General features: G+C 44.7%; 1 protein-coding gene across 1 annotated transcript in view; it reads right to left on the bottom strand.

Moving 5' to 3' along the window:
- The window catches only part of LOC105496409 (gamma-aminobutyric acid type A receptor subunit rho2), a 57897-nt gene extending 45588 nt beyond the window's left edge, over positions 1 to 12309 (bottom strand). Inside the window, exon 1 of the mRNA XM_011766809.2 lies at positions 12096 to 12309. Within this exon, the coding sequence (XP_011765111.1) occupies positions 12096 to 12283 (188 nt within the window). The 5' untranslated portion in view covers positions 12284 to 12309. The remainder of the gene's footprint in view (positions 1 to 12095) is intronic.
- Between the last annotated feature and the right edge of the window lie 508 nt (positions 12310 to 12817).

Genomic DNA, 12817 nt, shown 5'->3' with positions numbered 1-12817 from the left:
TTTCAGGGATACTTAATAAATCTATTGCTGTTAGGAGATCGAGACCAGCCTGGCTAACACCGTGAAACCCCGTCTCCTACAAAAAATAAAAAAACTAGCCGGGCGAGGTGGCGGGTGCCTGTAGTCCCAGCTACTCGGGAGGCTGAGCCAGGAGAATGGCGTGAACCCGGGAGGCGGAGCTTGCAGTGAGCTGAGATCCGGCCACTGCACTCCAGCCTGGGCGACAGAGCCAGACTCCGTCTCAAAAAAAAAAAAAAAAAAAAAAAAAAAAAAAAAAAAAAAAAATCTATTGCTGTTAGATAAAAAAAAAAAATCAGACATGACACAAAGAAATGAAAATACGTTTCATGCTCATGGATAGGAAGACTCAATATCATTAAAACGGCCATACTGCCTAAAACTATTTATAGATTCAATGCTATTTCTATCAAACTACCGATGATATTCTTCACAGAACTAGAAAAACAATTTAAAAATTAATACGGAATCAAAAAGCCTGAATAGCCAAAGCAATCTTAAGGGGAAAACAAACAAACAAAAAAACAAAAAAACCAAAGCTGGAGGCATCACATTACCTGACTTCAAACTATACAACAAGGCTATGGTAACCCAAACAGCATGGTACTGGTACAAAAACAAGCACATAGACCAAAGGAACAGAATAGAGAGCCCACAAATAAGGCTACACACCACAGCCATCTGATCTTATGCAAAGCCAACAAAAATAAGCAATAAGGCGAGGACTCCTCGTTCAATACATGGTGTTATGAGAACTGGCTAGCCATATGCAGAAGATTGAAATGGGACCTGGTTTTTACACCATATACAAAAATCAACTCAAGATGGATTAAATACTGAAGTATAAAACTCAAAACTATAAAAACGCTGGAAGACAACCTAGGCAATACCATTCTGGACATAGGAAGTGGGAAACATTTCATGATGAAGACACCAAAAGCAACTGCAGCAAAACCAAAAATTGACAAATGGGATCTTATTAAGAGCTTCTGCACAACAAAATAAAGTAACAACATAGTAAATAGACACCCTACAGAATGGGAGAAAATATTTGCAAGCTATGCATCTGACAAAGATCTAATATCCAGCATCTATAAGGAACTTAAATTTACAAGAAAAAACAAACCCCATTAAAAAGTGGGCAAAAAGCGGGCACAGTGGCTCATGCCTATAATTCCAGCACTTTGAGAGCCTGAGGCAGGAGAATCACTTTGAGAGGATGAGGCAGGCGGATCACTTGATGTCAGGAGTTCAAGACCACCCTGGCCAACATGGTGAAACCCCGTCTCTGCTAAACAAAAGTTAACTGGGTGTGGTGGTGTGTGCCTGTAATCCCAGCTATTTGGGATGCTGAAGCACAAGAATCACTTGAACCTGGGAGGCAACGGTTGCAGTGAGCCAAGATCATGCCACTACACTCCAGCCTAGATGGGAGTGAGACTCCATCTCAAAAAAAGAAAAAAAGTGGGCAAAGGACATGAACAGATGCTTTTCAAAAGAAGACATATACACTCGGCCAAAAAGCATATGAAAAAATGCTCAATAACACTGATCATTAGAGAAGTGCAAATCAAAACCACAATAAGATACCATCTCACACCAGTCAGAATCACTATTATTAAAAAGTCAAAAAATAACAGATTCTGGTGAGGTTACAGAGAAAAGAGAATGTTTATACACTGTTGGTGGGAATATAAATTAGTTCAACCATTGTGGCAAGCAGTGTTGTGATTCCTCAAAAAGCTAAAAACAGAACTAGCATTCTACCCAGCAATCCCATTACTGGATATATAACTAAAGGGATATAAATTGTTTTCCCATAAAGACACATGCATGTTCATTGCAATACTATTCACAATAGCAAAGACATGGAATCAACCTAAATGCTCATCAGTGACAGATTAAATAGACAATGTGATATGGCCAGGCATGGTGGCTCACACCTGTAATCCCAGCACTTTGGGAGGTCAAGGCAGGTGGATCACAGGCGTTCAAGACTAGCCTGGCCAACATGGCAAAACCCTGTCTCTACTAAAACTATAGAAATTAACTGGACATGGTAGCGTACATCTGTAATCCCAGCTCCTCTGGAGGCTGAGGCGTAAGAATCGCTTGAACCTGAGAGGTGGAGGTTGCAGTGTGCTAAAATTGTGCCATTGCACTCCAGTCTGGGTGACAGAGTAAGACTCTGTCTCCAGGAAAAAAAAAGAAAAAGAAAAAGAAAATGTAATACACATACACCATGAAATACTCTGCAGCCATAAAAAAGAATTTGATCTGCTGGGTGTGGTGGCTCACACCTGTAATCCCAGCACTTTGGGAGGCCAGGGCAGGCAGATCATTTGAGCCCAGGAGTTCAAGGCCAGACTGAGCAACATGGTGCCACACCCAGCTACTTGGGAGCCTGAGTTAGGAGAATCACTTGAGCCCAGGAGGGAGGTAAGGGCTGCAGTGAGCCATGATCATGCCACTGCTTTCCAGCCTAGGTGACAAAGACCCTGACACACACACACACACACACACACACACACACACACACACACACACAAAAGCATGAGATTATGTCCTTTAGCTGGAACATGGATGGAACTGGATGGAGGCCATTATTCTAAGCAAACTAACACAGGAACCGAAAATCAAATACCACATGTATTCTTACTTCTGAGTGGGAGCTAAGTGATGAAAACACATGGACACAAAGAGGGGAACCAAAGACACCGGGGCCTACTTGAGTGTGGAGGGTGGGAGGAGGGAAAGGGTCAGAAAAAATATTGTATTGAGTACAGGGCTTAGTACCTGGGTGTCAAAATAATCTGTACAACAAACCCCTGTGACATGGGTTTACCTCTATACCAAGTCTGCGTATATACCCTGAGCCTAAAATAGAAGTTTAAAAAATGAGAATCTCACTCAGGATAAGTAAATAAATAAATAAATTTGTGATGAGAAAAAAAGAAAAAGAAAATGATCGTGTTGAGTAGTGGAAGATCATGATTTTTTTTAAATTTCTTGGCCGAGTGCAGTGATTCACATCTGTATTCCTACCACTTTCGAAGGCCCAGGCAGGAGAATGGCTTGAGCCCAGGAATTTGAGACCAGCCTGGGCAACATAGCAAGACCACATCTCTTTTAAAAAAACAAACAAACAAAAAAAAAAAAAACCTATAATTAGCCAAGTGTGATGGCATACTCCTCTGGTCCCAGCAAATTGAGAGGCTTCGACAGAAGGATCACTTGAGCCTGGGAGATTGAGGTTGCAGTGAACATTCCAGCCTGAGTAACAGAGTGAGACCCTGTGTTTAAAAAAAAAAAAAAAAAAAAAAAATTCTCATGATGTTCTAAGAATGGTTTTGTGATAAATATACTTCTAAGACAAATATAGTCAAAAATTTTAAATGCTGGTTTTATCTTTGCTAAATTTGATGCTCCTTACTTCAGCCCAGGTCTACAGAACCCACCCTGGGACAAAGCCTCCGTCCTTAGAAAGACAATTCACAGCCAGTGGAGGACAGTTACCCCAACCACCCAGCTAGGTGGTGCACCCAGAGCTGGAGTCCAGCACACAGCCCTGGTCAGTCCTTCCTCTAAATCAGGCAATGGTAAAGGAGCGATTTTCTCTTCTTTTTTCACACTTATGCTTTCCAGATGTTGTTTTTTTTTGTTTTTTGTTTTGTTTTGTTTTTTGTTTTTTTTTTTTACCACAACTACACACTAAAGCAGTCAGATCCAAAATGTTCTAAGGCAAATGTCTACTGACAGTTATTACTAAAAAAAAAAAGAGAGAGAGAGAGAGAAAAGGAAAGAAGGAAGGAGCAAAAAAGAAAAAAGATGGAAAGAAGTAAAAAGGAGGAAGAGAAGGAACCTTCACACAGCCAGGCTAATCCACAGTACCTTACCTGTTCCTCTTATAGGCTTTTGGTTTGTGCCTGGCACTTAAGTTACTTTGTGTACGTGTCTCAGCCTTTTAAGAGCGTTAGGCTAGGGTTTGTCTCTGTGTCCATTGTACTTAGTGCAATGCCTGGCATGTAGCAGGCACTCAATAAAAGGTAGCAACATGACCACACAACTTCTAGGAGAAATTTAAACCAATTCCATTCTAGTACATTTGGTCAACATCATCTGTAACCCAGATGCTTCTCAGCCTTAACCACACTTTAGAATCATCTCAAGGGGCTTTTAAAAACCCTGATGCCCAGGCTGTACCCCAGACCAGTAAAATTCACCTCTCTGGGGTGAATTCCCCAGCTATTCCCATGTAATCAAGGCTGAGAATCACGGTCACTCCAAACTTAGCATTTTTAGATCTTGCAATACCTTAATGATAATAAACTCTATGTGGTTTTGTGTTTTGTTGGCTAGACCTATGATTCTCAAACTTAACTACAGATTGTAATCACCTGGGGAGATATTAAAACCAATGATGCCTAAATCCCACCCCTAGATATTTGAATTTGACTGGTTGGGAGGGAGGTCTCAGCACTGGAAATTTGTTAAAGCTCCTGGGTGATTCCAAGGTAGAGCAACATTTGAGAACCACTAGGATAAGCCTTAATCCAATGCTTTTGGCGGCATCCCGAGAGCTGCCCAGGGCACCTGTTGGTGCTGACAACTTAGTAGTAGCAAGTAAGGAACTGCTAATTCACCCGCTGAAGAAACCAGAGCCCTCAGGGCCTATAACTCTGTTGTGTGCAGCATGTTGAAGGTTTTTAGAAATCAATGGAGATTTGGTTTTGAGTGTTTGTTGTTTATTTACATACACCTCTATTTTCCTCCCTGTTCTTGTCATACTTCACTTTTTTTTTTGAGATGGAGTCTTGCTCTGTCGGTAGACTGGAGTTCAATGGTGTGATCTCGGTTCACTGCAGCCTTCGCCTCCTGGGTTCAAGTGATTCTCCTACCTCGGCCTTCTGAGTAGCTGGAATTACAGGCACCTGCCACCACACCCAGCTAATTTTTGTATTTTTAGTAGAGATGGGTCTTCACCATGTTGGTCAGGCTAGGCTCAAACTCCTGCCCTCAGGTGATCTACCTGCCTTGGCCTCCCAAAGTGCTGGGGTTACAGGCGTGAGCCACCACGCTTGGCCTTCATTCACTTTTGAGAGCAACAAGTGTGTTTCCTGTTTAAACTCCGTAAGAGGAAAGCGATAGTTTCCTTTCTTGAGGTTCTGATCTTGGAGGCATCCTCTTATGAAATCCTTAAGTTTCATTCCTCACCGGCTCTGCAGAGATAGCATAATTCAATGGGAGGTCTAAAGCTGCACTGATCAATAAAGTAGCCACTAGACACATATGGCTGTTTCAATTAATGAAAGCTAAATAAATGACTATTTGGTTTTTCAGTTACATTAGCCAAACATATGTGTTCAATAGCCCCATGCAGTTGGTTGTTACTGTACTGGACAGGGCAGCTATATAACCTTTCCATTACCTCAGTGTAGTGTGATAATAAAAAAATATTAAAGTAAATAAATAAATAACATTTCCATAATCACCAAAAGTTTTATTATTTGGTGCTATTATAAAAGTTAGCCTGCCCGCCCCAGATTCCCCTATAAGTCAGGATTTTCAGCCCTACTTTACAGCTGTACTCCTGACACTGCCTGGCCCAGTTTCTCACTGCCCCAGACCTCCCAGTCATTTCCCCACTCCCATAAGGGCTCAGGAACCACCTGCTTCTCTTTCTCTCTATTTAGTTCCTCCCATCTACCTTGAGGATGTCAACATCCACACAGACAGTTGTCCCACACCCTGGTCACACAGTTCCCCAATTCCTAGACTCAAATTGATTTGTGCAACATATTTTTATAGAGCACCTACTCTGTGCAGACACACGTTTCTATAGAGCACCTACTCTGTGCAGACACTGCCCAAGCCATGGGGAGGGCATATATTCACGGTCCTCACGGGGCTTCCGACCTAGTCGAGGAGGTGGATGATAAATCATGTGACACAGTAGGGTAAGGAATAGAGAGCTATGGGTTGGAATGGAGGGCTGTTTAGATGAGGTGACTGGTGATTCTTCTGAGTCCTGGAGGGAGGGAGGGAGTCATGAGAGGACCTGAAGGAAGTAATTCTGAGAAAACAGCAGAGCAAATGTCCTGAGGAGAGCCTGACTTGCATGAGGACAGCCTCCCATTTGGCAGCCATCTCACCCAGCCACTCACATCTGCTTTCCAAACTCACCCACCCTCTCGTCCTTCCACCCTGCTGCTGCCTTCCACGTTGTCCCGCCCTATTTGCACATCCTCCAGATGTGTAGGTGGTGAGGTAACAGAGGCTCAGCAGAAGTGCCTAATTCCCCTTCTCACAGAGCCCTTTGAACCCTGCCCTCATGTCCCCTCCCCACAGCTTCCTCAGCTTCTCCCCCTTTCATGGCTCATTCCCATCAGTATTCAAACTGGATTCTAGGTTCTTCCACCTGGAATTACAACTAAGCAGAAAACCCATCTAAACTCCACATCTTCCTCTAACTCTCAATTCATGCAAAATGCATTGAAAGTGATGGCAATATACGTGTGTTGGTTATATTATTTAAACATTTCCTTTTTTAAAAAATGTTTAACACTTTTATTTTTTTAGAGCAATTTTAAGTTTGCAGCATAATTGAACAGAAGGTACAGAGTTTCCATATGCCCCCTGCCCCTAAACATGCATGGCCTCCCCACTGTCAGCTTTCCCCGCGGGGTGGTGCATTTGTTACAACTGATAATCCTGCATTGACACAGCATTAGCATTAGCACCCATGCTGCCACTGCTGCTGCTGCTACTTATTATCATCATCATTATTAGAGACAGGGTCTTGCTTTGTCACCCAGGCTGGAGTGCAGTGGTACAATTGTAGCTCACTGCAGCCTCAAACTCCTGGGCTCAAGTGATCCTCCCACCTCAGCCTCCTGAGCAGCTGGGATTAACAGGCACACGCCACCATGCCTGACTAATTTTTTTTCTTTTTTTTTTTTTTTTGGAGAGACAGGGTCTCACTATGTTACTCTTGGCCTCAAGAGATCTTCTTGCTGCAGCCTCCCAAACTGCTGGGATTACAGGCGTAAGGCACCACCCTCAGCCTAGTGTTGATATTCTCTGGGTTTGGACAAATGTATAAGGATATATATCCACCATTATGGTATCATATAGAATAGTTTCATTGCCCTAAAAACCCTCACTGTTCCACCTAAAAAAAAAATTTCTTTCCCCCCTCGGTAAATAATTAATTCTTCCAAATAGCCATCTTCCACAGGCTGCTGGTGCTGCCTCACTCCAAGCCCTTTTGCCTATTTATGCCCAACCCCTGATCCTGCAGGTGCTCTTGCTGAGGTCTGGCTTCTCCGCAGCTGCAGACATGAAGGTCCATGCTTCTGCCAGAAACTGTCTTTCAGGACAAGGTACTCTGGTTTTCCTCCTACCTCTCTGACAGGTGCTTCTCCATGGCAGTGTCCCCCTATTCTTCAGCCCATCCCTTAAATGTCAGTGTCCCCAGGACCTTGTCCCAGCCATCTTCTCTCTCTACCCTCTCTTTGGCAGACCCACCTAAGCTGATGGTTTAAATTGTCATCAACATGCTGATATTCTTAAATCCCTACCCTCTACTCTAAACCTTTATATCTGACTGCCTAACTCAACATCCCTAATTGGCATCTGATCCTATAGGCATCTGAACTCAATGCATGCATAGTTTGGTTTGGGCTGCACTCAGTTTGAAGTGGCATAGGTTGAAGAATGAATGAGCATTAGATGAGAAGCGGGATGGGGTGGGGGGTGTGGTGGGATTGAATGAAGAGAATGAAGTGGCAGGGACAAGCAGAGGCCAGACCGGGCAGAGCCTTGAGAGTCATGTTAAGAATTCTGTCTTTATCCAAAGGCAATGGGAAGACAGTAAAGGGTGTTAGGCAGATGGAAGAGGAAGCTATGATAAGATTTGCTTTTAGACAAGCCCATTATAGCTTCACAGGTCAAAGAGGAAAGTCCAATTTAACTTCCTCCCTTATGGCTGAAATATGGGACCTCCGTCCAGCCCCCTTAAGCCATGTATAGTCATGGTCAGGTGCTGCCAAGGAGCTTTCAGCACACTGATCTCTTCCTCAAGCCTTGCCTCCAGGAGTCAAGTGGGGCCAGGCCTGGGTCTCTGGGCAGTGTCTGTGTGAGGGGCCATGTACAGACGCCCCATGAAAGACGCTCCCGGAAGACAGATGAAGAGCTCAGCCCGAGGGCTTAGCAGATCATAGACATTAAACCGTAAGTGCAGCCGGCTCACTGCCCCTCTGACTCACAGGGAGTAAATCCCTCCTGGTCAGCACGGTTTCCACATCCATTTAGGGAAAGGCTTAGGGGAGCAGAAGTCCCAGAATGAGACCACCCCAACAAGAGAGAGATTTAAATCCCACTGCCATTGAGGGCCCAGAGTTTTTTTAAGAGATCAAGCCACTAAGATCTGAGCCTTGGGCAATTTGCGAGAGCCATATGTTCTCCATTCATCCTTTCACGGGAGATGGCCCACACAGTCTCGGCCCTCAGACCCTAGACTCCTTCCTGAGCCCCCACCCACCCATGGCAGGACAGCCAGGACCTTCATGGAACCTCAAACCCGGCCTTCGGGTGAGGGGTGAGGGAAGAAGAAAAATGGATCCAATATGCCTTTGGAAGCAGGGTTAGTGTCATCACGTTGTGATTTTTTGGCAATAACAGCAACCAGGATAACCAGGTGTTCGTGGATGCCCCTCCTCCCCGTGCAGGCCCTGAACTGCAGGACATTAGGCTGACCTCACCCCATCTTCACATACCCGTGGGGAAGGGCTCACCGCCCCGCTTTTCAGCTGGAGAAGCTGAGGTTCAGAGAGAGCAGGAAACATGGCCACATGGCTAGACGGCGGCAGAACCAGGGTCTGAACCTGATTTTCCTGAATTCCCAACTCCTTTTCCTTTGCCCAGACCCGCAGCAGTAGATGAGGGTCACCGTGTGGCTGGAAAGCAAAGCTGCTCCTGCATCCAGCGGAACAGAACCACAATGCAGACCCAGGAAGGATGGCCGAGGTAGAGGTACTGAGGAGGCAGCAGATGGGGAAGGAAGCTACAGAGCGGGCTCCAGGTTGAGACCTGCAGGGGCCTGACAGTGCTGTCCAGGGCACAGCCCAGAGTCTGGTTTATCCTTCAGCTCTCAAGGGAGAAGGGCCTCCCTTGGCAAGAAAGAATGGCAATCGTGTGGTCAGGAGGCCAACTTTGGCAGCAGGCCAGGAGGAGTAGGAATAAAGTTGGGAGGCTCAGAGCTGGGAGAGCAGAACAAAACCAACCACAGCCAAGAGGAAACAGACTCGCTCTGCAGCCATTTAGTGCATAGAGACACAAAGCAGCAGAAAACAGGGACCGGTCTTTGTAAAAGCAGCTGCTGGGCAGAATCATTGTTCTGTGTGCATGCCTTGGCCGGGGTGAAACCGGGAAGGCTTCCAGGTTCAAAGAGGTCTTCACAGTGTGCGTGTGCGAGGGTGACCATATGCATAGTGTGTGCCCGTGAAGCCACACATGCGGTGCGTGGTATGTGTGTGAGTGTGACTGTGTATGAGAGTTTGTATGTGAACAGAACTTCTAAGAAAAGTCGCTGTCCTAAAGAGATATAGCACTCTAAGGCTGTAATCAGAAACAGTCAGGTCATTTTATTCTTATTTGTTCGTATAGCTTGACCCCTGCGTGTCAATAATGAAAGTAATTTGGAAAAATAAATTGTCAGAGGCTTGGCTGAAATGTTCACAGGGAGGCGTTGCCCCATTGACGGTCTGACCATGTGTGTACTCTCATGGATGCAGAAAGGCCCAGAACCACATTCCCTGTCCTTTTCCCCAGCCTCAGTTCAATAAATATTTTACTTCCTTGTGATGTATGTGTTCATCTTTTTCCACTTTAACACCTCATGGGCTGGATTTCAACAAAGTCTCCTCCCCGCTAAGAGTCAGAGCCAGCTGTGCCCAGGCTCATGCAGGGGTCTGGGAATGGGACTGTGGACTTCTGAGGAAAAGTGACAGAGGTGCCGCCACAGCCCAACCTGCCGAGTGGGGTCCCTGGGTACCCCCGAGGAACTTGTGCTGAACCCCAGTTCTTACAGAATAGACAGTTTTGAACAGATTTTCCTCCAGTCTAAGTAAATGAGGAACCTACATTCTAGTGTTGGGAAGCCACTAGCAGGCCGTGTGACTGACTCACACCCCTGAGCCATTTCGGCATCTGTCAAATGAGTTGATTTGGGCAATTTCCCAGTGTGTCCATGGGGTAGGAATCCTACAAGACAGTCCAAAAAACTGGATTTTTTAGTTGTTTCTGAGAAGTGCTGCATAATTTATCCCTCTCTTCAAGATTCTCACAGTGCCTATTTGCATAACAAAAGTTCTAAAAGTTCTGCTGTAAAGACATCTGTTGAAAATGGTCTAAACCAGGGTTTTCCAAGTTTTGGTGACCCTGGAACCCCATTTCACTCAACAGCCGTTCACGTTTCCCAAAATTAGAGTTCAGGGCACTTGCTGGCCCAGAAGACATCTGAGGCTCCTTCCAGTTTAACAGCCTATGGTTCTGGTAACACAACCTGCATGGGTTGTTCAGAGCAGGGCCTCTTCGCATTGTTCTGGAGGGTTCTGATCTGTTTGCCTTCCGCTGAGTAGAACTAGGCCCCAGAGAGAGTAATTATAGGCTGGGTGTGCTGGTTCATACCTGCAATCCTAGCACTTTGGGAGGCCAAGGTGGGTGGATCACTTGAGGTCAGGAGTTTGAGACCAACCTGGCCAACATGGCAAAACCCTGTCTCTACTAAAAATACAAAAATTAGCCAGGCATGGTGGTACACGCCTGTAATCCCAGCTACTCTGGAGGCTGAGGCAGGAGAACTGCTTGAACCCGGGAGGTGCAGGTTGCAGTGAGCCAAGATTGTGCCACTGCACTCCAGCCTGGGTGACAGAGAGTCCATCTCAAAAAACAAACAAACACAAGAGAGTAATTACCTCTCCCAGAGCAGCAGTTGCCACTGGGATACTGGAAGTAGAGGCCGTAACTCTTATTTATATTCAGGGTTTGTTTTTTTTTTTTTTTTTTCCTAAAAACAAGAAATCAATTAAACTTTAACATACATTTTTATAACAGCACATGTATATGATTTGTAAGTAAATATGCATGTATTAGAGATACAGTTTCAAAAACTTGTCATTGACAGCAGTGCATGATCAAAAATGTTTGGGGACGACTGACCTAGAAAATGTGCCTCAAGATATTAATTTATATTCAAAATCACTAGTTTATCTGATGCTTAGTAGAATGGAAAATAAATGTGTAACATGCCACACATGGTGTTTCTATCTTAGCTGCTTGTTCTTTTCTTATCTCCATGTCTAACAGTCCTTATGTCTACTTCAGGCCTGGAGTATGATGCTTTGTATGTCAATTCAAAATAAACTTACTAAGGAACTTAGATTTGTAATGTAATGATTTTGAATGCAGATCCTGGGCCACTATTTCTTGGGAATGTCTCCATTACATCATGAAATTGCATTCACTGTGGTCCACACATATATTTCTGATAATTAAGCAAATTTCTGAACACCTCTTCTAAGATTCAAAACAGTAAAATGAAACCCAATATTATTATAAAGTTATTCTCTGGCAAATAATTTAAGGAAGACAACTCATATGCATTTTTTTCTTAATAGTTCAGGCTAGGTTCCTATATAGAGTTCTCCCCGAAATACATGAGTGTAATTATTTAGCAGGTCACCGGTTGTAACCCTGAGAAACAAAGCAGCACAATGTGATTTGTACAAAGAATGATTTTACCCACTATGTCTCCAACTATTTATATCTGCCTCAAATTAAAATGCTTTGGCTGAACACAGGCATCCAAATGGAAGGCTCACCACAGTCTAGTTCTGCTCTCAGTGCTGGTGACACATAGAGTATATGTGCCCAGTGAGAGGCTGCAATCAGCGAAGTAGCTGGGTTCTCATAGGGTGATATCAAAATAGGACCTGTACCCCCTGGGGAGCCATCCCACTGTGCCACTGCTGCTGCTACTATGCAGGGTAACCTCCCTCCTTTCCCACCCACTTTACCTTGGCTTGGGCATTTCCACCTGCCCTGTCCATCGCTTCCTCTTGGGCTTTCTGCTCTCCACAAGAACCATCAGGCAAAACAAGAACAAAATGAGTCTTATAAAATAAGGCATTTTGTGGATGTCTGTGAGGCAAAAAGCTGCTTTCCAGTAGCCTGTGGCAGAGCAAATCGCCCCCGGCTTGACCATTGATCCGTCTGCTGCCTCCTGACGGGTTGCTCAGAGGGGCTGTGAGGGCAAGGCTGGCCAGGCTGGTTGTCCCAATTTACTATTTGATACTGATGCCCCACTCACCCCCTCCACTCCAGGCTGTGACACAAGCACCAAGCTTTGCCCTCCCTGCTGATTAGTGATTGGCCATTAGTCAAGAAGTTTGTCCTGTCATGAAATTCTGCTTCTGCTGAATCCTAGAATAGCTTTGGCTAAAGCTGTTATATAAAAAATTAAATCTCTTGAACATGCCAGCTTTGTGCTGAGATTACTGGTCCATCTTCTGACTGCATAAAACCTGTCTGTCCCATCCACCAGGGGGTCAGCTCGGATTCCAAGTAGATTTGCAGAGAGGACTTGGTGGACGTTTAGATGGGTACATAAATGTGTTCAGGAAATGCTGAGTAAACATGAATGACCTGTTTCCTTAGGGTTGATTTATTTATGGAGCTAAGAGAATATGCTTTGCCTATGAGCACGGCTACTCCCTTTCTCACAAATACAGATCAACTT

This window comes from Macaca nemestrina, chromosome 5 (genome assembly GCF_043159975.1).
Source record: "Macaca nemestrina isolate mMacNem1 chromosome 5, mMacNem.hap1, whole genome shotgun sequence".
NCBI lineage: Eukaryota > Metazoa > Chordata > Mammalia > Primates > Cercopithecidae > Macaca > Macaca nemestrina.
This window is presented reverse-complemented; position numbering and strand designations above follow the sequence as displayed.